Source organism: Zingiber officinale, chromosome 11A, assembly GCF_018446385.1.
Source record: "Zingiber officinale cultivar Zhangliang chromosome 11A, Zo_v1.1, whole genome shotgun sequence".
Classification (NCBI taxonomy): Eukaryota; Viridiplantae; Streptophyta; class Magnoliopsida; order Zingiberales; family Zingiberaceae; genus Zingiber; species Zingiber officinale.
The window spans coordinates 22,694,946-22,718,017 of record NC_056006.1 but is presented as its reverse complement, the minus strand read 5'-3'; the positions used below and the strand labels follow the sequence as shown (position 1 = coordinate 22,718,017).

Here is a 23,072-nt window from a genome sequence, read left to right as displayed (position 1 = left end):
CGGATTCGCTCCACTCTCCCTTCCGCAGACAGTTGTTGCAATCCCTGTCACCCGCTCCCACTCGTCCGAGGAAATAGTGGATCAACGGTCCGATTTCAAAATCTTCCACTGCGGCCTCCGAAAGCATTAGAAATCCATTTTTCGACGCTACCCCTTCTAAACCTACTTTCAACAGCGAGTAGACTAGGATGGGACCCACGCAATGTCCAACCACGACGCAGGTATAGATAGTCATCTACAAATTTGTTCCCACTGGATTACTGGGCAAAACATTTGGGGCCCACTGAATGTTTTATTTTTTTTTTCAAAAATCGAATTGGTTAAAAAAAAAATAATACACTGCACTCGATTCCTCCTCTTCGTCTTCTTCGTTCGGACTGCCCTATTTCTCCGTCGCTCCGCATTCCGAATCCTCGCTTGCTTTTTTGTCATCGATCTCTCTACTTTCCACATTCTCATCGCATTCGACGAGGTTTCATCTTTATGTGGTTGGCGATCTCACGCTTTGTCGCTTCGCTTGCCCGGTGCCGTTTCTCTCCCGTGCATTCTGCTGTTTTCTTGGTTTTTTTGGGTTGTTCTTGGTAAAAGACCGTGTTATCTTCCTAAATTCTTGATTTTTAGGGAGAAATGTTTGTAATTTTCGTGGGCGTCCTCGGTACCGACTGATTTGGTTCTTTGCACGCTTTGTTCTATGAAGATTTGTTTGTTTGTTTGTTTCTTTGCTTTTTTTTTTTTTGTTGAGTTGTGAGGTGTTCATCTTGTTTGTGCAGGTGAGGCGAGCTTTCCAGTTAGTAATCGGCGGCCGGGGTGTCCATGTTTACAAAGGAGATTGACCCCCACGCTTACCGGTGGTCTCGCGAGGTTTTCATTCCCAATGATCTTTCTTTCCCTGTGACTCTTCTCACCATTCGTAGATTTTTTTCTCACTCAGATGGTTCTTGCAGGGCCAACCTTCGGCGACAAGCGTGCATCCCCGGATGGAACCCCTCGTCAACCTCCGAGACAGTGGAAGAGGGCTTGGGATACCCCCGCCGGAGAAATTCCGAAGTGGCCACCTTCCGCCCGGAAGCATTTCTATGTCTCATGCCATCCCGACTGGGGAAGATAGCCAGTCTGGTTCTGACATGGATGAAACCTCCGATACTGAAGCGGAGATCTATGAGATACGCCATTCTTTTGATTCATCCTCAGTGGATGAGGTCGCTGGTAGGAGAGTCCCCAATGGAACATTCCTGCCACCTGCCTTTCGCAACAGGCATACAGGTCCTGGCTCTACACAGAATTACTATTCTAGTGATGGGTACTCAGACGTCAGCTCTTCAGTCGACACGACAAGGAAGCAGCCACATCAGATGAGGAAGATGACTCAGTCAGAGTACATGATAGAGGTGGATGAGGAGGACGGACTTTCAGACTCTGGTCAGAGCTTAGAATTTTCCAGTCAGGTAAAAAGGCGCAATGATGGTTGTACTGTGCCGTTGAGAGGTGGCTATGCTTCTGAAAACTATTCACGCAATGTGCCCCAGAGATCAAATGCAAATGAAAATGCTGCAAAAGGTGGTGTTCATTCAAAATTTAGCTTCACTCTCAATGTTCCCTATATGGAAGGGGTTAGTGCGCCTTCTGATAAGCTTGATCCAGCCCCACAGACTGTGTATCATTCAAATGGCTATTCACAACATATTCCATTTGTGGAGGATCCTGCAGAAAAGGTTTCAGTTTGGTTCTCAGTGCTACTAGCATTATTTTTTCTTTCAGTTTTGATATTAGAACCAGTGGCATTGTCCTTAATCAACTCCGTTGATTTCTTGATAAAGGCATAGTAAAATGAATTATCTAATTTTCCATTATGCTATATCATACTTAGTAAAATATATCCAAGATGTTATTACATCGCAAAGAAAATCCAACCTAACCAAACATTAAATAAATACATTATGCAAAATGGTCACCAAAATTTTGCTACAAGTTTCAAAATCTGGTATGATATTAGAAGTTCATATATCTTTATAAAACTAAATGATCTTGGTAAAATTTGAACTCTTGAACCTTAATTTCATTTCCACTTAACATCATCTGTGATCTTTATTCCACAGATGACCAAGTGACATGTTATTTTATGGCAAGTCACTCTAATCTCTGGAAATCAGACTTCTCTAAGATGTACAAAGTTAAAAATGCCTCTATTCTGACATTTGTCTCTTCTTTGCTATTTTGTCCAATTAAAGTTCTTTGATTTTGGTGCTTAATTTTAATCTGATACTATTGTTTCTTTTCTTGATTATAAGAATAATCTGGAAACTCAAATAAATGTGCAATACATAAGTTCTCTAGACTTCATTTCTAGTGTCTACACTCCTTGAACTGCATGCCCTTCTATGCCTTTTTTGTTGATTGTCACCCTTTCTTTATCAATTGATTGGTTTGAAATGGCTCTGTATGGATCTTTCAAAAGCTTTCCTCTTTCTTCCTGTGAATCATCAGAGATATTGAATGTTACTCTATTAAAAAATGTCTATATTGAACTTTCCTGTCTCAAAGTTGCATCTCTGGCATGCCATTCTTGTTTGAGATAATTAGTACCAATTTATATGCCATTATTGGTTATGTTTAAGGTAATAAATACCATTTTATATGCCGTTATTAATCTCTACTCTTCTAGTTGTTTATATCATATTTGGTTCTCATTCTTGCCTAATATGACAATTTAGGTTCAAAGCCCTACACATTATGAAGTTGTTTGTTTTTTTTTTTCCTTTGTCATCTATTGCATGCATTGTTCATGACAGCTGACTCAGATTGATTCTTTTGTCAATGTAATGCATGCAGGGTGGTCTTTCTGACTATCCAAGTGCTCCTCCTATTCATGGCTATGACAAGAATATAGCCGATGATGCTTCAGAACAAATTGCTGCTGTCAGATCTCCTGCTACATCAAATGGCTCGATTTTAATGAAAGACTCAATGTTCCATGCCAATTCTAGAACCAATCAGTCTGAAACAACTACCAGGTTAAATTATCTTTACTGTTGAAATGATTTTTCATATGAAAGCATGTCTAATTTGCTAATGTATCCCAATAACCAGCTTACCACAAAGAAGCTGTCAAAATACTGAAGCTGCTAGATCCTCTAGTTTATTGCCAGCTCGTCTTCCAACTTTTCATGCAAGGTATATCTGTTTCAATACTATTGCTATTGATATTTTCAGTGTTTCAGATTTAATGATTTTTTTTTCTGTCTGACAATTTATTTAAATTGATAATTCATAAAAATTGAATTCTTGGATGATTGTTTGACCACCTCAAAAATGATGCTAGTGCTCAAGGTCCCTGGTTTTCTGTAATTGCTTATGATGCTTGTGTGCGGCTATGCCTTCATTCATGGGCTAGAGGTTGCATGGAAGCTCCCATTTTCTTGGACAATGAATGCGCTCTTCTACGAGATGCATTTTGGTGAGTTCTACAATATTTGGTTATCTGAAGCTAGGCTTTTCTTATTATGCAAAAGGTTCCTAAAGGAAATTCTGGTTTCCTGGACAATTTGATGTTTGATGTAGTATACTAAATCAGTTAATATGCATTGAGTTTTTTTTTTTTTTTTATTTCAGTATGTGAGCTTGATAATTTTGAATGATAATGAGTTATTTCAGATTTTCTTTGTTAAGAAATCTTATTTTCCCCACCCCCTTCAGAATATTTAATTGGATATTGTAGTGATGTACAAATTATGGATTGAACATTTTTAACCATGTGTATCTTGATGGATTGTGAAGGATATTGGCTTGTATCAGATTTAATTCTTTGAGAAATCATATCTTTAATCATGCTTACATTGTTAGTGGAACTTGTTATAAGAAGGGTAAGGCAATTGTACAACAAGGTGGATTTTATGGAAGATGCTAGTTTATGATTGGACAAGAGAGGGCATTTACTTGTTAGAAGTAATTTGCATTTTGTAGAACAAGCCAACATGAAACAGGAAAATGAGAGAGAAGAGAGAGCAACCAAGCTCATCATCAAACTCAAAGCAATATTCTAATTAAGGACTAGGCATCTCATTCATTGCATGTCTATTTTCAACAGTTATAGTCAGAATCATTGTTGCCTGATGGGACCTAAACCACTTCTTAACTTAGGCACTGACAAAACTAAGAATATTCATTAAAGAAAAGCATTTTTCTTCAAAACTCATGAGAATGACTTCTGGAAACCTTAACGAGAATTCCTCTGATATGACTCTTGTTATAATTTTGATGGATGCAACTTTTTAAACAATATAAAATGTTTTTTTTTTTGAATTGTATAATGACATTTGATGGAAAAAGCCTAAGGTAGGAAGACACATTTTGAAATGGCTTCCATAGGTTTGACAGATTCTAGGACAAATCTTAATCCTTTTGCAATAAGCAACTTGAATTTGTTTCCATTGAATCAACCAGTTGTATGGTCTAGCTAGAGGGGGTTGAATAGATGACACACAAAATTGTTCGATTCTTGTACAAAGCACAAACAATATCATTAATTAGTAGTGCTTGTGTGCTTGTGTTTGATTGGTTGGTTGTGTTTGGTGTATATGTGGCGGAAATGAAGGAAAATGAACACAATGCTAAACAAAGATATTATATGGCTCAAAGATGCACTCATACTCCATGATCTATGACATATACAATGTGTCACTTTAAAGAGTTCCACTATTATCACCCGTTGACAAGGGCAATATGGTAATCCTCTACAATATAAAGCTCAAGCCTTGACCTAACCAATGAGGTTTTACTAACTATTACAATCTTGATGTTTAAGGATTTCACTTACAAATAATAAATCTCACTTCTGCCTAAAGATGACAATGAATGCAAGAGATAGCCAATTGCCAAGAGCTTGAGATGTTTAAGCATTTAATCTTTATCCAAGCTCTTGGATCCTTTTGAGCACTTGATTTGCTTAAGCGCATAAAATTTTGAGGGAAAACAATAAGTTCTTAGTGCTAAGTCTTTCTAAAATTTATATAGAAAGCTCTCTAGCGGATACATTTTGATCGCCTCAAATGTAATAGTTGGAAGACAACAACTATACATCTAGTCAACTAAAAATCATCTCTAATCGATTGATTGGAAATTGCCTATGAAACAACTCTACCATATGAGTACCAACTTGGCTACACCTTGGGGGCATTGGAAATTACTTAGAACCTCTATCCAATGTCCAATTGATCAGTCAATTGCCAAATTGCTAAATTGATTGACATAGGTAGTCAATTGGAAATCATCTCTTGTTAATTAACAACCAGTCTCTTTGGGACTCGAACTAATTGCCTCCCACCCTCTAGTCGTTGGCATTAACTATCAACTGACCCATGATTTACCTCCCTTCATATAACCTGGGGATGGGTGTGAGGCGCGCTTAAGGTGAGCGTAATTACCTTTTGCTACAATGGGACTCGAATTGATCGATAGAATAAGACTTAGGAGTCTTTCCTACAATGCTTCACAATCAAGCCTAGGTAACTTACCTACTACCTAGACAATTGCCACATCATTGCAATGATGCTAAATATTACAACACCTAAATAAACTTGTTTTGCACAAAGAACAAAATTTATACTCCTTTCTACACATTTGTGTAGTGTGCGCCAAGTTTTGTTACAATCTGAGGAGGAACTTCTAGCAAAAAGGTCATCGGAGCTTGTTTGTGAAGGTGCTGGTCCAAAGCCAAAAAAGATCATAGGCAAGATGAAGGTCCAAGGTGTGGTTGTTATGCTTCATATACTATTTTAAGTTTGTATCAATTTATTTTTATCTTCCTTGTGAAAATGCTTCTTATGGTGTTTGTTCCTTTTTTGTAGTCCGCAAGGTCAGAATGGCACTAGATATGCCCTCTGGATGCAGTTTTTCATCATTTAGACAACCAATTGTAAAACTGGAGTCTCTTCGGTTCCGCATGTCCAGTCTGCAAGCAACTCTTTCATCAGGATGGGAATCACTTCGCAAAGTTCGAGTTATGCCAAATCTACCAGCAAATAGTTCTTTCTCAAGGCACAGCTTGGCTTACATGCATGCTAGTTCACAGTATATCAAACAGGTGTCTGGGCTGCTTAAAATTGGTGTTAGTACTTTGCGTAGTAGTAATTCATCATATGAAGTAATGGAAGGTTTGTGTTTTAAATTGAACTATAAGTTGATTGGTGAAATATGTGATATTATCTCATCAATTGTTGGTTTTCTCAGAGACATACTCTTGTCAGTTAAAGCTAAAAAGTTCACCTGAGGATGATTGTGTCAAGATGCAACCTGGATCTGGTGACACACACGTCTTGTATGTACTCTTTTCTGTTTGAAATATATTTGGTGAAATATCACTGATCAGAACATACATCAAATTACTCCCGCATCTTAAAAGATTAAATAGGGGTTCTAATGTATTTTCCTGCAATGTGCAGCTTTCCTGATAGCTTAGGCGATGATTTGATCATTGATGTCTATGATTCCAAAGGCAAATCTTGTGGTCGAGTAGTAGCACAAGTGGCCTGTATTGCAGATGATCCTGTACACATAACTATGCCCATGTTCATTTTATCAGCTTCTGCATGATTGTCAGACTGACCCTTCTATTTCATGCAGAGTGATAAACTTCGATGGTGGCCTATCTATCATGAACCAGAGCATGAACTTGTTGGGCGTGTACAATTATACATAAATTACACAACTAGTCCTGATGAAAACAATGGCTTGAAGGTATAAAGGCTTGATTATTCTTTTGTTGGTTCTGAACAATACAAAAGATCTATGATAATCGTCCTTTTAACTGTCCTGATGGATTACCAACCATGTTTTAGGTGCCTTCTTGAATGCTATGTAGTCATGAATCATGATTACTTCTGCAATTATTATAATTTGGTGTTTTTTGGATTGCTGAACCATTCTAATATGAGCAAAATGCACTAGAAAGCTGGAAATATATTGCTCAGCAAGGTTGCCCAGCATTGATATTGGGTCCCTTCTTGATTCTTTTTGAGCTTTGATTTTTTTTATATTAATTATTCATCAGATAATTTCATTGTTATCGTTGGGTCTCTTCCTAGGTAAAACATTTATTTTTCATACATTTGTAGGCAAAACTTGCCGGACTAGATTCTCAAATTTTTTCTGACATCAAGTATTTTTATTTTTTAGTTGGCACCAGATATTCAACTTATTCCGACTTTTTCTAGGGGTGACCGGCTTGCCCCACGGAAGTTTCTCACCAAACATATCAAACATAAGGACTTCAGGGGTTAAATCAGTCACATGCTTGTTAACACAATTTTTTTTTTCCTGTGCTACACCAATATCTTAATAGGGTGATATTATGGCCTACAATTCTATGTCAAAAATCTAATACAGCTCTTCCCTGTCTTATATACGAATAGAGTTAATGGCTCTCTGGTCTTGATGCCCTTTTCTGCATTAAGAATGATATTCCTTATGTTGCTCCAGTTATCTGATCAATTGAACATTGGAACTTCAAGAGATTGTGGTTCTGTGTTTGCATTCTCACTTTGAACCTAACTTCGGACCAACTTTCTTTCATATTAAGATCATAGTGTCCACCCTAACTGAGACTGAGAGTACCTACTTTTTTATTTGTGCTGCTTGTCATGGTTCAATCTATCGGTCTTACTGAGTTACTTGCTGTCAAGATTGCATACAGTTACTAGCAATGTGAGGAAAGAACAAAGATAACTGTATTAAGATATTTGGATTGACAAACAAGTGATGTGGGTTTCTTGCTAAATGATTTTACCAGTCTGCAAACAAGGGCAGTTGGGAGCCTGAAATAGAGATGTAAGAGGAACCAATATAGGAGCATAAGAAACAGTAGATGCATTTGTGAAGGTGTTTGAGCGAGGCCTTTGACAAGCTTAAAGGAGAATGTAGAAGTACTCCTACATTTTGGTTGAGGGAAAAGGTAGGAAAAGAAAGTGAGGAAAATCAAAGAAAGGCAAAGAGAGGGAAGGAAATACTGTTTACCTATATTGTGTTCTGTCATCACTCCGGCCTCATCCTTGTCCCCAATGCTTGGCCATATGATTTTGGATACCTCCCTCCTTGCTTCCCCCGGCCGCTGTGATGACTGGGCGCACCAGTTCTACTTGCATCAATGAGCACTGCACACACTGCATTGGCATGCATATGGTTAACTTTGCTGTTGTGCTGATGTGGGAGAGCATGAAGACGAACTCAGCGGTGTGGACAGGGGTGAAGGAGTTGACTCAGCAAGCATTGATGATGTCAAGGATGCAGAGCACTAAGGAGTTGACATGGCTGACACTGAGGAGCTCGAGGATGTAGGTCACTAAGGAGTCAACATGATGGTGTGGGGTGTGGACGAAGGAGTCAACATGGAGGGTGACCTTAGCCAATAAGGGATTGAAGGTACCGTCGGTCTTGAGGGAGAGGAGGCTTCATATACATTAGATCTAGATTCCACTCATCATCTACGCTAGGTAAACAAGGGAAGGGTAGTACAGTGGCTTGGAAATAATGTTCTATAGATTTTAACTTCATTTGTCAAAACACACAATTAAAGTACTACACGTTGTACATTAGTACTATGGTTAAATATCCTAGAGTGCTTCATAGTTGTGAAAACTGCGTGTCTGGCTGCACCTAGGCGCAACATGTAGGCAAGCGCGCCATTTGCGCATGGGTCCAGGCGCACTACTTCAAAGAAGTGTGCTTAAGCGCACACCTTTGAGAGGCGACAATCATACGTAAAGCGTGATTTTACTCACTCAATGGAAGCCCAACCCTTGCGACGGCCGTGGAGGCTTTGTGCTAGCCTCACAACCACAGCTGTCACGTTGCGCGGGACCCACAACCGCGGCGGATGTGTCGCGTGAGCCTCGCAACCGTGTTGGATGTGTTGCGTGAACCCTGCAGGCGCATCATGCGAGCCCTGCGGTTGTGATGGAGTTTTCACGTGAGCCCCGCGGCCGCAGAGTACTCGTTGCACGAGCTCGGCGATGACGAAGGCTTCACACAAGCACCACGGTCACAACAGAGTCTTCATGTGAGTCCCACGGCCATGGAGGAAGCATTGCGCGAACCTAGCCGAGGCGGTGGAGGCTTCACACTAGCATCACGGTCGACCTGTAACAAGCTTTTAATTATATAAAACATAAGTAAATAATTTCAATCAACTTCTAGCTATAATAGGGATAATTTAAATGGGTTTAATTAAACTCTAATAAAATTGTCCCATTAATTTATATATATATATATATATATATATATATATATATATTATCCCATGTTTTTAATTAACATATTTCTTTGTATGATTTTATTAGTGAAATATTTTAATAGAAATTTTCTATATATGTTTGAATTGTTAAAATTTATACCCAAAACGTCTTGCTTCGATAAGGCGTGCGCCTTACTTTGTGCTTAGTGCCACAGACCCACAACACTTATGCCCTTTTAGGCACCTCGCGCTTTCAATAACTATGGAGTGATGACACAAACTATTTGTACACAAAGGAAGAGATGTGTTTTTGAGGAAAATAATCTCGCACATTTGTGATGGACATATGTGAATGATGTGAAACAGAACCATTTGAAGATTTTAAAATGGAAATATTGTCGTTGATTGTCAGCATCATTGACAATTGCAGCTAGTTTGGTTACACTTAAATATCAGCAAATTACTTCTAAACTACCTTCTAAATGATAAATACAATTAATAGACTGATTCCATTTTTCCCTCATTGAAGTGATTCCTGGAATCTCGTCCAGGAAAGCTAATGTACACAAGTAGCATCTTTAAGCCAAATAAAAAACAAATTGAAAGACATGCTTCCTGATCCTTCTTATTTAACAAAGAGGAAGAATAACAAAGTGGTTCAATCTGAAATCTTTGGGTGCAAATGGTCCTTTCTTATGTTTTTGGTATTCACTTTTATAACAAAAATGAACATGTACTGACATGAAGATGATTGAGAGGTGGTAGTAATACATAAATGATAATAGATGAAGATGATCTTTCTCATACCTCATGTTTAACTGTTTTGCTTGATTTAGAAGGGCACAAAAATAAACACTTTCAATAACAGAACTGTTGTTTGATGATTTAAAATTGAGGGAGATACTTGGAAGGTAGTTATTAGATAATAAGATGCAGAGTGATAATTTGCTTGTATAGTTTGTGGAACTAGATGTTTAAATATCATCCAACTGCTTAAGTCTGCTTTGCTGAAAGGTTGCAGAGTGCTAAATAATTAGTTTTTGATGTCCCATATCTGTATACTGGTTATTCAATTAAATTCTTATTTGCATAGGTTTGTTTCCTTCAGTTACCAACTGTGAGGATGCTACATGTATTTTGCAGTGTGGTTCTGTCGCAGAAACAGTTGCATATGATGTTGTCCTGGAAGTTGCAATGAAAGCCCAACACTTCCAGCAAAGGAGGCTATTGTTGCATGGATCATGGAAATGGTTACTGACAGAATTTTCCTCCTACTATGGGGTTTCAGATTCTTACACAAAATTAAGGTACTGAATAGAAAGTTCTTGTAGAAAAATCATGCGTCTCGACTTCATATTATTTGTGAATTGTTTCATGTTGGATTATTGCCATGAATTTTGTAATGGCTGAAGGCATTATTATGATTTAGAATTCCATGTCTGGGTTCTTTTACAGCAAACCATGCTTTACCTGGGTTGTATTTTGCCAGGTACCTTTCTTACGTAATGGATGTTGCAACCCCGACAGCTGACTGTCTCACTTTGGTTCATGATCTGCTGCTACCTGTAATTTTGAAGAGCCGCAATAAGAACTCACTAAGTCATCAAGAGGTCCTTTATTTTGTAAAGTGTTTTTTTGGTCTGAAGATTGCATTTTTTTCTTATTACAGCATTTCTAATTCCATTGTGGGAACTTTTCCTTCAGAAAAGGGGAAATACCAAATGCAGAATGATTTATGTTCTATCTTGTTAAAGAAAGACTCCAACCTGATACAGATATAGTAAACACTTTTTGTATTTTGTGTTCAGCAAACACACATGTTCTAAGAATGTTTTGGTAAATTCTCTTTGGCATGAAAGTTTGAACACGGAATCTTATTCTATTTCTCCAAAATAATAAGAGTGTTATGCTATGGCTTTCACATCACTTTTATTAATTGAAGCAGAATTAATTCATATGCAATTTTGTTTTCAACCCAAAGTCTCTGAGCTAAAAAGGCGCAGGTTGTAGTTCCCAGATATTATGCATTCTTGAATGTGATATTAGTTTACTTAAAAGTAGGGTCTTGTGGCAGTGTTTGCTGTGTAGGATAGGCATGTTTTTCTTTTCCTTCTTTTTCTGATCAGTAGTTTCTGAGCTATTGACCATTGCCATTTATGTTACCTGACTTGATTATCTTTGGACTGTCAGAATCGTATTCTAGGTGAAATTGAGGACCAGATTGAGCAAATTCTTGCCATTGTATTTGAGAATTACAAGTCCCTTGATGAATCCTTAACATCTGGAATGTCAGAAGTTTTTCGACATGCCACTGGATATCCTGCACCTGCATTGATACCTGCAATGAAGCTATTCACTCTTCTTCATGATATCCTGACTCCAGAGGCTCAGCTTAAGCTATGCGGTTATTTTCAGGTTTGCAATATAGTTTTTCAGTTGATACTACAGTTATATTACTTATAATGATATCGTATTGTTATTTCTAGACTGCTGCTAAGAAGCGCTCAAGAAGACACTTGCTCGAAACTGATGAATATTTAGCAAACAACAGTGAAACAAATAGGATGGATGTTGTTGGTTTTGCTAATGCTTACCAGAAAATGAGGACACTATGCTTCAACATACAGAGTGAAATTTTTACTGATATTGAAATCCATAAACAGCATGTGCTTCCAAGGTGGCTATCTTTCCCTTGTACTCATATTTGGCAAAATTTTACATCTTGTAGTTTAACATACAGCACCCACTATAGATCATGTAAGACACTTGTAACAGAAATTTGCCTATGCCATTTGGCAAAATTTTAGATGATCTTGTAGTTTAACATACAACACCCACTATAGATCATGTAAGACACTTGTAACAGAAATTCACTCATGTCTTTTTTTTTTGGTCAAAAGAAAGGCCCTCAGACCTATATTTATTAAATATCAAATGATTACATGTCTCTTCTCACTTCTGCTTCCTACTAGAAATTGTCTCCACTCTGGTTTCAGCTCCTGGACTTTTGTATTCCTGCTTTTTGCACTCTTTGCTTCCTTAGCCAACCAATGTGCATTTTGCCTTCTATTCTATCAGTCTCAGCCCTCACTTTGATTGCTCTCATTTCCTCACCTTCTCCGATCCTATAAATGTGGATCTCTGCTGTGAAGGTTGACTTGAGGAAATTCCAATTCAGCCCCCCTGCAATTCCATAGAGTGGATCAGGTACTGCATCAACTTTCAGTTTCCAGGTATGCTCATGTTTAGTATTTCACTCATTGTTCACCATTTCTACCTTTGTATCATAACCATGTACCCCTCTACTTGCCAATATCCAATGCCATTCTGCTTATGTGATTGCATGGATGGTTCAGATCTTCAAAGTTATTCTCTAGAACTCTCTTGTTTCTCTGTACCAAAAATTCCAGCTTGTTGTTACAAACAGAGTACTTCATTCCACCAGCAGAATTCTTTCTACTTTCCTGGATACGTTTTTCTCTATCCACTCCTTTTAATGCTCTCCTCAAATAATTCTTCCTTCTGTCTCCCAAATCCCAATTAGTTCGATCCATATTGTCCTTGCAACTTAACAGTTAACTTTTTCCATGCGTTATGATTTCCTTCAGCTCAGGGCACCTTGGATAGCTGGCCTGGATGCTCATGTATTTCCTACATCTTTCAGAGTTGGCAAGTAAACCTTTGTTTTGTCACTTTCCCTAGAAAGTCATATTCCTTTTGGCCCTTCCTATCTCCGTATGTTCTTCTGGATCTGTTCTTCCCCTCTTGAATGTTCCTTTCAACAAGCAAAATTTTATGCTTCTCGTGTGCTACGTTCTTTTTGATGAGTAGATTCATAACTCATATCCTCCTGTTCAGGGCCATTCCTAATTTTGTTTGCAGCAATCTCTGTAAGAACCTTGGTAGCACAGCCTGAAACTCCTCCCATTACTGTCCATCATTATTCACTAAATCCCCTACATTTTATTCATCTTGCCCGTCAAGTATTCTGCAATATCCTCCAGTGTCCGTTCTGTATTTAGACAGAAGTCCTTCCAAAATCTCACTTCATTCAATTCCCATGCTCCATACATATCCACTTCCTAAGCTTCCCCAGATTTGGATTTTTGCCTCATTCATCAAACTGAGTTTTATACTTGTGTTTGTTTTGTCAATATCTGTTTTACATACAAACTCAACTGCTATTGAGGTTTCTTCTCCAGTATAAATACTTAAAATTATCAAGTTCAACCAGACTACTAGTAATAAAGAGATAACTGGTTTCTTTTTATTGTTTTTTCAACACAAATGAGGAGCTCTTGACAAATTCCTTTTGGTTTTATGAAAAAAGTACCAAGAAAATGGAATTTGAGAAAGTCTCATGAAGTTCTAGTATGTATCAAACTAACAGTAAAAAAGTTGTTTACTTGCAGGAAATGTTAACATTTCAGGCAATCAAACATGATATTAGTGTAAGTTTCGGTGTTACCAAATGAGTTATAGTGTTCTTTCTTTCTGCTATGATTAGACTGGGCTATCATAACCCCCAAAGCTCAACTTGTTTGGGCATAACTCTATTTATATAAATTCAAGAGGGAGAGTCAAGTAAATGAATAATTAGAAAATAAAATAAGAGTCAGGATTTTTCTTTTAAAATTTTACTGTTGTACAATGATTTCAAAGGCTATGCTATTAAGAACTTATCCTATTGGTATATTTGTGATCTCACAAGACATCTGAATAGTTTAACAGTTCAAAAGTTTTAATATCTAAGGGCAATTAATAGCATTCAGAAGATTTTCTAACTCACATTCCTGTAATGAATGCCTCTTGATATTATGTTTGTGGGACCTTTCCTCTTCTGTTACTTTTCTTTACATTGATGTTGATACTTTACCTCCTTATTGCAGCTTTCTAGATCTACCAAATCTATCTGCATCGATTTATAATGTCGAGCTCTCTAGTAGATTACGGTCATTCCTTGTTGCATGCCCACCTAGTGGCCCTTCACAACCTGTGGCAGATCTTGTAATTGCTACTGCAGATTTCCAGAAAAATTTAACAAGCTGGAATATCTGGTAAACAATATTGAGTTGTTCTTTACTTTCTTCCTTTCTGTATACCTTTTAATTATTTCTTGTTTTGTTCTACTTAGTCCTGTCAAAGGAGGTGTTGATGCAAAGGAGTTATTCCACTTGTATATTATCTTGTGGATTCAAGATAAGCGCCTAGCATTACTTGAGTCCTGCAAATTAGATAAGGTGCCAAGTACATTTGATGCTTCTGTCACATTTTCTATCTTTACTTCTTTCTTGCTCTTAAAGCATTAATTTCTTTCTTGTTAAAGAAATTATGAGATGCCCATCTTAAATTTCATTTGCCTTATGCATTGTGTTATTTGTGCTTTTGATGATTGAATCATTCACATCCAGCATATCTTCTACTAGTTTCTTTTTTCCCACAGAATCCTTGTTGCGTCAATGTTGATTTTTGGTACGCATCAAAGTTGGTTGGGTGACTGATAGTGTAAAGTTTCCTTACACGTAAAGCTAACCCAGACTTGCTCATGGAAACCAAAGGGAAGACACTGTAAACTGAAATTGGTAGAATTTTCACCAACCCTATCAAAGTAGTGCACTGGGTATAGTGATGATTATTCCAACTTGACTTGGTGACTTCGTACTCCATAGGATGTCATTACCTGCAACATATCCTGTGCTTTACTGATGTCTTGGAATGAAACTTAACCAATCATGTTTTTTATGGGTGTCAACTGAAAACTGTTTGCTGTGGCTCACAAATTAATGTCTGCCATAGATACTTTCAAATATAAATGAGGAAGTGTTGTCATTTAGTTGTCTCAGAATTATATTGATCCTGCAGATTCCCACAATTGTGTAGTTCGTTCTTTTTAAAAATTTGTTGACTTGTTCATTACCAGGTGAAATGGTCTGGTGTTCGCACACAGCATATGACCACTCCTTTTGTGGATGACATGTATGACCGATTGAAAGACACACTGATTGAGTATGATGTTATTATTTGCCGCTGGCCAGAGTATACTTTTGTTCTTGAAAATGTAGGTTTCAACGAAGTTTCAATTTTTAACATTACCTCAATCTGAATTACTACGAATTTTTTGAAAATTGTGTTGAACTCTTACTTCCATTTCTCTACAATTACAAAGGCTATTGCAGATATTGAGAAGGCAGTAATTGAAGCGCTGGAAAAGCAATATGCAGATGTCTTGGCTCCATTGAAGGACAGTTTGACACCAAAGAAATTTGGCCTGAAATATGTTCAAAAAATTGCTAAAAGAAATTCTGGCCTCCCATACGCTGTCCCTGATGATGTAAGTTCTCCTGAGATGCTTCAAAATTTCCTTAAAAGTTTCTGATTTATAGAATGATTGCTTATACATTACACTACAGTTAGGGATTCTGTTAAATACCATGAAAAGACTACTTGAAGTCTTGCAACCCAAGATAGAAATGCAGTTGAAATCTTGGGGTTCTTGTATACCTGATGGTGGGAATGCAGTGCCTGGTGAACAGCTTAGTGAAGTAACTGTGACATTGAGAGCCAAATTTAGAAATTTTCTGCAGGCAGTAGTAGAAAAACTTGTGGAGAATGTAAGTTCTATCACCTTTTTTCCTTTTTTTTTAATCTATATCCCATTTTTCATGAACTATTGCAAGTTGTTGGTACTTGTAAATTTGCATGATATCATGTTAGCACATTATTTAAAATTTGACATTGTTGAAAAATTGATGCTTGGAAGCAGTTGGTAAAGTTTTTGGGACTGGAGAGTTTATCAACTATAAGGCAAAACATCTGTGAAAGTGTTTCCAAACACCCATAACACTTATCTCCGACACAGAGATCCATTTCTTTGACCCGCGTAATTTTAGTTTGTGATTAATGGAATCAATAGTTTCCCCTCTCGGTGAAATCTAGGAATTCTATTCCTTCATAAAAAGTTTTGGTAAGGCAGAACATCTTTGGTGAAATCTAGGAATTCTATTTCTTTATAAAAAAATTTGGTAATGTCTTTCTGACCATTATCATTGCCTTTGTTCTCGTATTCTGAAACAAAGAACCTTCTCTGTTTATGTTTCTTATTTGGTATGTTCAGACTCGAGTGCAAAGCACCACAAAACTCAAGAAGATCATTCAAGACTCCAAGGATGCTGCAATGGAATCAGATATCCGTAGTAGAATGCAACCATTGAGGGATCTTCTAATTCAAACTATTAATGAGCTCCATAAAGTACTTGAGGTGCAAGTTTTTGTAGCAGTGTGCCGAGGCTTTTGGGATAGGATGGGCCAGGTAAGACTTCATGAAACCCATTCGTTTGAATTTATGCCTATTGATCGGTAATTGTAAATATTCTGTCTCTGGCACACAGGATGCTCTCAAATTCCTGGAGAACCGAAAGGAAAATAGGCCATTGTATAAAGGTGCACGAGTAACGATTGCAGTAAGTAACATGGTTCTAAATTTCAACTTCATAATTAGCATTGAATTTTCTTCAATTTTTAGCATAATGGTTTGGTTGTGCAGGTACTGGGTGATACGTTTGCATCCCAGATGCAACAATTACTTGGCAATGTTCTTCAAGAGAAGGATTTGGAGCCTCCCAGATCCATTTTGGAGGTGCGATCAATGCTTTGTAAGGATGCAGCGCTTCACAAGGATTCAAGTTTTTACTATTAGGCTTAGGCTGTATATATCTGGCAAGCATTGATTAAAAAAGAGAGCAACTTCTCGAAGTATTCTCAACACAATGTCAGTAGAAGAGCTCTGAGTTACAAGTAATTGCTTCAAGATCTTTCAGTTTTGAATACTTCTGTACATGCACAAGCACATCAAGAAAGTTTGAAGAAATCTAAACCGTGAACTGCTTCAAATCCGGAACCAAGTTCCTTAGAGAGAGACAAAAAGAAATGAAGAGATTTTGTATATTGTATCAGTATTCAGTTAGGTCACTTGCTTAGGATCTGCTTGAGTATTCCATCATATGCATAACAGTAATTAAAGTACATATTGTCTCTTCACTCTGTATCCAATTGGCTAAAAGTAGAAAGTAGTCTCCATATTTTGTTGTGTTCGGAACTCTTGTTTTTTCAAGATTCCAATTGTTGAAACTAAGCCAGTGAAGAATATATGGTTCAACCTATGAACATTTTCTACTTGTAATGAATGCATTATTTTGCATACGAAAATGTTCCTCTTCTAAGTCTTATTGATGTATTATTTTCAAGGTTGGTTTGCCTTGAGGCCAGTTTTGGGGGACTAAAAGATGGAATAGGAAGGGAAAGCAATTCAAGATGGGGAAAAAATTCTCTAGGGAAAGGATGGAGAAAAGAAAAAATTATGAAGGAAAGAAAAGAGGGGGAAAAAAATGAAGAGATGGAAAAAGATGAAGGGTAAAAACATCCCCATGCTCGGGTAAGGTACTTGTGCGGGGTGCTACTCATGCCCGGTAAAGCGACCTTGTGCATGGCCGTCACTTGCATCCATGCGAGGTCTGTTGCTTGAGGTCGGCGCTTGTGCAGGGATGTTGTCGATGGTTTCATGAGGTGACATCGCGCGCTCAGGGAGGGTGTCCACGATTGCGTGTGAGGCATGTTTGTGATTGCGAGCTGTACCACAAGAAGATTGAGAGAAAATATAATTAGATTGTGACTCATACGAGAATGGATGAAAGAAAGTTATTTTCTGTCCGATTTGGATGGACGAAAAAATATTAAAAAAAATTAACACAAATTACATCAGTGTCGAGTCAAAGAAGGGGTCCCCGGCGTTGGCCCTCCGATGCTCAAGTCAGTCACCGACGACAAAGTAGAAGACGGAGCAACAAGAAGACTTCGCGCAAACAATGAATATTGCATACCTCCGTCGATACTTAGACCCCCCTTTATATAGAGCTCTAGTAGCACGCGTGCATGCTCCCCAAGGCAGGCACGCTTCCCCTAGTTTTTCCTAAAAATACTTGTCAGTAAAGTGTCACTGACACAGTACCGCAACAGGCCGAGCATATCTTTGACGTAACAGTGGAAACTTCCGTTGTACGATCTTTTGGCTATCCATGCCCGGTGTCGGTGGCACCAACTCTCGAAAGGATGTCGATGGATATCAGAGAGAGTGCACTGCTAGACCGAGTGGGTTGGCCGCTCGGTCGGAATTCCGCCTCTCTGGTGCCCCGTCCGGTCAGCTAGAACCTCGCTACTCCTGTGCGTGTGTCCGCTCGACTGCAATTCCACTATGCTTGTGTCACGTCCGCTCGGCCGAATTCTGCTCTGTCAATGTCGAGTCTTACTGCCCGGTCGAGTGGGGTAGCCGCTTAGTCAAAGTTTGAACTCTACCAATGCTAGCCCTGCTGCCTCGTTGAGTGGGGAAGCCGCTCGATTCGACTTCTATACATCGTCTACTCCATTAAGCGTTGGTCATTTGACTCCTCCCCCGTGTCGAACGCGAGATCGGATCGGAACCTTCTTCCTTTGGTCGGGGCATGGTCGCCCGATTGTCCGAGGATATCTGAGCGTCAGCCGCCTTGACTTTGACCTCCACCGTGGTAGCTATCTTCTGCGGGGTGGGGCCCCTCCTCATCACCGCATCACATGCCTCCCCCTCAAGTCTAGTTGAAGAAGGTTGTAAGTGCGCCTGACCGGACAATTGTCTGAGCAATTCTCCACCCGATCGGCCTTCGGCACTACCTAGTTTCTAATCGCAATGCGACCGTTCACTGTCGATCGGCCTGTTGAAACTTGTCGTTCGGCCGTAGGTATGCTCCTTCAATCTGATTGGAACAACGAACATCCATACTTGTGAAATCTTTTCTTGGGCTGTCTCGGGCAAGTGCGATCCTGGCTTACGTCACCCAGATTTATGGAAAATCATGTAAATCTCTTCGCATTAAGGCTAAGCGTGTCCCCATGCCCTCATTAAATGCTGACCTGCGGCGAGGCACCATGTGTCACACCCACTGCTGCCGCACGCTTGACGTAACAAACAGATATCCGCTGGTGATATGACATTTGGTAGTTCAAATTCAATGGTCAAATCTCGGCCTGGGTTTCTGCGCCCTAGATTGGACGGCGGGCCCAGGGCTTATAAGCCCGTGTGCGTCACCGCCTTTATGCACTTTCTCTTCGAGTTCTTCGATGACGCTCCTTCTGTGCCCCAATGGCGTTCCTCTTTCCTGCTCCTTCGGTGACCTCTTTCCAGTAAGCTTCCTTCCTATCGTCCCTTGCTTTCTCATCTTCCGACCTCTGTATTTCCTCGCCTTTCGAGTTTTTCGGCGTTTATGTGTTCCGGCGATACTCTGATAGTAATCTTCTCCTTCACATCCTTTCACTGTGTTTTTTGCGATGATGAGTTCCTCACAGCCTCCCGTCGGCATCCTTGGGCTCTGGTACACCTCTACCGAGTCCCGGTTTGACGCTGGTGATGCTGAGAGCTTGACTGCAGCTAATGAATTTCCTCCTGATTATAAAGCCTTTCTTCCCTCTCCTTCCGATCGGCCAAATTCTCCCGCCGCCCGACTGCATTTGTTTCTTTAGGGATCAGTTTACCGTCGGTCTACGATTCCCCATTCATCCCTTTTTTCCCGCCGTTTGTAAATATTTTCACATCTCCTTTCATCAATTAGTGTCAAACTCCTTTTGGCTACTGTGCGGGGTCATCTTTCTTTTTCGCCTGCATGATATTCCTCTCACCCCCCAGATCTTTCATTACTTTTATTATCCAAAATTGTCCGAGCCGGGGACTTTCCTTTTCCATGCCCGAGTGGGCTTGGTTTTCTTTGACAAGATGCCGACCTCCAACAAGCACTAGAGGGAATATTTCTTTTTTGTACGCCTTCCCGAGCGGCCAGATTTCCCAACCCACTGGCAACTCGAAGTGGCAAATCAGTCTCCCCTGAAACAGTACAAGAGTCGGTTGGACTATCTCAACACCGCTTCCATGCTGGCCGGTCAGAAGTATGACATCCATAAACTACTATTGGAGGGTGTCCTCTACATCTTCGACCCGAGTCTGATCTGTACCCGACTTCCGTTCAGCCTAGGTATGCAACTTCTTCAATCCTTCTTTTGATTCTAACTGATTTTTCTTCCTCTTTTACAGCCAAAGTCATGTTACGTGCACGTCTGACCGGCAAGGTGAAGCTTGGGATGCCGTGATCAATACGGCTATCGTGGAAAAATTGGAGAGTCGCGGCCTGCAATCGGTCGACTCACAAGAAGAGCCGCAAGATGAGAGCGAAGCGGCTCCCGTCTTGGCAAGTGGTGGAGCGACCGTTGGCTCACAACCTCCTTCTGAACGGCTTCCGATCATTCAAGTTGAGGGGACTTCGGGCTTACCCTCCTTAGCCGAGCCACTGATCAGGCGCAAGAGGCGTCGAGCGAAGCCTTCATTACGCTCCACCACTTCAGGGGTGCGTTCTGCTAAACAGGTCTAGACGTCAACCCCCGCTCCCGTCCAAGAGTCCGCTGCTCTTGAGTCATCAAATCGGACTCCCTCCTTGTCCGATTTGCCACAAGGAACCATCTGCGCGCCGCTAGTGGCGTTCATGCCACCAAAATAGAAGGCCAAGAAGTCGGGCAACTGTCTGGCATCTTCATCCCAGCCGTCCGAATGAGTGACTTCTGTGTAATCAGCCCCGAGCGGCCAACACCATATTACGACGGTTCTTCACCTACCGACTGTGGAGAGGAGCGAATCTAGCACTAAGTCCTGAGCTCCCGAGCACCAAATAATCATCCAAGGGTCGCTTGCCCATATGGGTTGATGCCCGAGCTCGTGTAGCGATAATGTCTCCAAGGGTGCTTGTGGTCAGCCACACCCAGATGTCTACTGGGGTAAGTGTTGCACTTTCATAGTTTATTTCCGATAGGTGCTTATATTCGCTTTGTTTGTAGTACTAGGTGGAGAGTTTGGTCATGTGCCAAAGGCTCGCATTTTTTGTGGAGGAAGTGAAGAATATGAAGGCGTCGAGTGGCCAATCCTCCGTCGCTCAAGAGCAGACGAACATCGAGGTGGCCAAACTATGAGCCGATCTGGCGAAAAGCACCAAACTGCTAGAGGTCGAACGGGAAAAGAGTATAGGGCAGGCCACTCTACTAGATCGGCTCAATAAGCAGGTCACCACCTTCGACGTCAAGATCAAATCGGCCAATGCGAGGAAACTCCAAGCCAGTGAAGACCTTGATATGAAGAATAAGGAGGCCCAGGCTCTCGCTAAGAAACTTAAGGAAGCTGAGGATTTCCTGGTCGTCGAGCGGAACAACCGATTGGCCGAAGAAGTTGCCCTTCGTGGCCAACTTATCGCCAAAGATAATGCACTGGCCACCATGAAGGATGAGTTGGAGGCCTCTCGAGCGGCTTTGAAGACTTATCAAGATGCTGAGGCTGGCCGATTCGAGTCTATGAAGAAGAACTACATCCGCTCGGATGCTTTCAATGACAAAGTTGCTGACCGGGCACTTCGCCTGTTCGACCTGGCTATCGGCGGGGCGATTGACCAGCTCAGAGAGGGTGGCTACCTGTTGGCAGCTTTGACCAGCAATATCATCAGCTGGGACAAGCTTACCGCGTCGCTGCCTGATGATGTCCTGGACTACCTTGAGTGAGGTCAAGAGCTCTTGTAAAATGTTTGAAGTTTAAATGAATGCTTGTCCGTTCGAACAAGCTTGATATCATTGTATTCGTGTTTCCAACTCATCTTTTGAGTATTGCAAGAACTCGTGGTCTCGACACTCATCCGACCGTCCACGATTAGTCTATCTAGCCGATCAATCCTTTTTTTTCTTTAGAGTTCCATTATGAGTATGCGACTTCCGATCGGCACTGGGAGTATTTTGAAGAATAGTCCCGAGCGGTCACTATATGCTAAAGACTTCGAGCTTTTGAGTAGCTGAGGTTCATGGTCGGCTATTCATCGACACTTGCCCGCTCACTAAGCCAAGGGTGTAATGTCGCCGCTCAACCGTTGAGGAAGATTAGGCAAACATTGGGTTTAAGGTTACCGCTCGATCGTTGAGGTGGTCCCGGGTTTAAGGTCGTCGCTCGAACGTTGATGACGACTAGAGTTTAAGGTCGCCGCTCGACCGTTGACGGTGACTAGAGTTTAAGGTCGTCACTTGACCTTTGGTGGAGATAAGAGTTTAAGATCGCCGCTCGACCGTTGGTGGAGGCAAGAGTTTAAGGTCACCGCTCGACCGATGACGTAAACCTGGGTTTAAGGTCACCACGCGACCATTGATGGAGACTAGAGTTTAAGGTCGTCGCTCGATCGTTGGTGAAGGCAAGAGTTTAAGGTCGTCGCTCGACCATTGACGGAGACTAGAGTTTAAGGTCGCCGCTCGACCGTTGATGGAGACTAGAGTTTAAGGTTGCCACTCAACCGTTGGTGGAGACAAGAGTTTAAGGTCGCCGCTCGACCGTTGGTCGAGACAAGAGTTTAAGGTTACCGCTCGACCATTGACGTAGACCCGGGTTTAAGGTCGTTGCTCGACCGTTGATGGAGACTAGAGTTTAAGGTCACCGCTCGATCGTTGAGGGAGACGTATCTCAAGAGGCCTTCGCTTTTTATTCATATTTTGCCATGCGTTCGAGAAACATACAAAAATACATGTATTTACTCGTGCACCTCTCATCCAACCCTGTAGGGTTAGAGATGATTCGCGCTCCATGGCCTCTCAAGCTGCCTTTCCTCTTCATCCTCCAGGTAGTAGGCACCCCAACAAAGCTTCTGCACGATCTTGAAAGGTCTCGCCAATGGAGCTTCGAGCTTGGTGACGTCGCCGACCGACTTCACTTTCTTCCAGATGAGATCGTCGACCTAAAAGGACCTCGGGATCACCC

General features: G+C 40.6%; 1 protein-coding gene across 1 annotated transcript; it reads left to right on the top strand.

The window, feature by feature from the left end:
- The first annotated feature begins 349 nt into the window (after window positions 1–349).
- Window positions 350–17,420, top strand: LOC122031918. Its single transcript, XM_042591150.1, has 23 exons — window positions 350–524; window positions 771–861; window positions 945–1,712; window positions 2,830–3,011; window positions 3,088–3,171; window positions 3,320–3,454; window positions 5,625–5,743; window positions 5,844–6,149; window positions 6,226–6,313; window positions 6,438–6,543; window positions 6,619–6,732; window positions 10,367–10,530; window positions 10,713–10,833; window positions 11,414–11,638; window positions 11,710–11,900; window positions 14,113–14,280; window positions 14,358–14,463; window positions 15,144–15,281; window positions 15,390–15,554; window positions 15,634–15,834; window positions 16,338–16,532; window positions 16,612–16,683; window positions 16,767–17,420. The coding sequence occupies exons 2-23, from the start codon at window positions 814–816 to the stop codon at window positions 16,917–16,919; spliced, it is 3,849 nt and encodes a 1,282-aa protein (XP_042447084.1). The 5' UTR covers window positions 350–524; window positions 771–813; the 3' UTR covers window positions 16,920–17,420.
- The last annotated feature ends 5,652 nt before the right edge of the window (window positions 17,421–23,072 follow it).

What these genes read in the sequence shown, in the direction of transcription:
- LOC122031918 (XM_042591150.1), top strand. Translation starts at nt 814, where the DNA reads ATGTTTACAAAGGAGATTGACCCCCACGCTTACCGGTGGTCTCGCGAG. An exon ending in CAGTCTGAAACAACTACCAG is followed by an intron (nt 3,012 to 3,087) that starts GTTAAATTATCT and finishes CCCAATAACCAG; the next exon opens with CTTACCACAAAGAAGCTGTC. An exon ending in CATACGCTGTCCCTGATGAT is followed by an intron (nt 15,555 to 15,633) that starts GTAAGTTCTCCT and finishes ATTACACTACAG; the next exon opens with TTAGGGATTCTGTTAAATAC.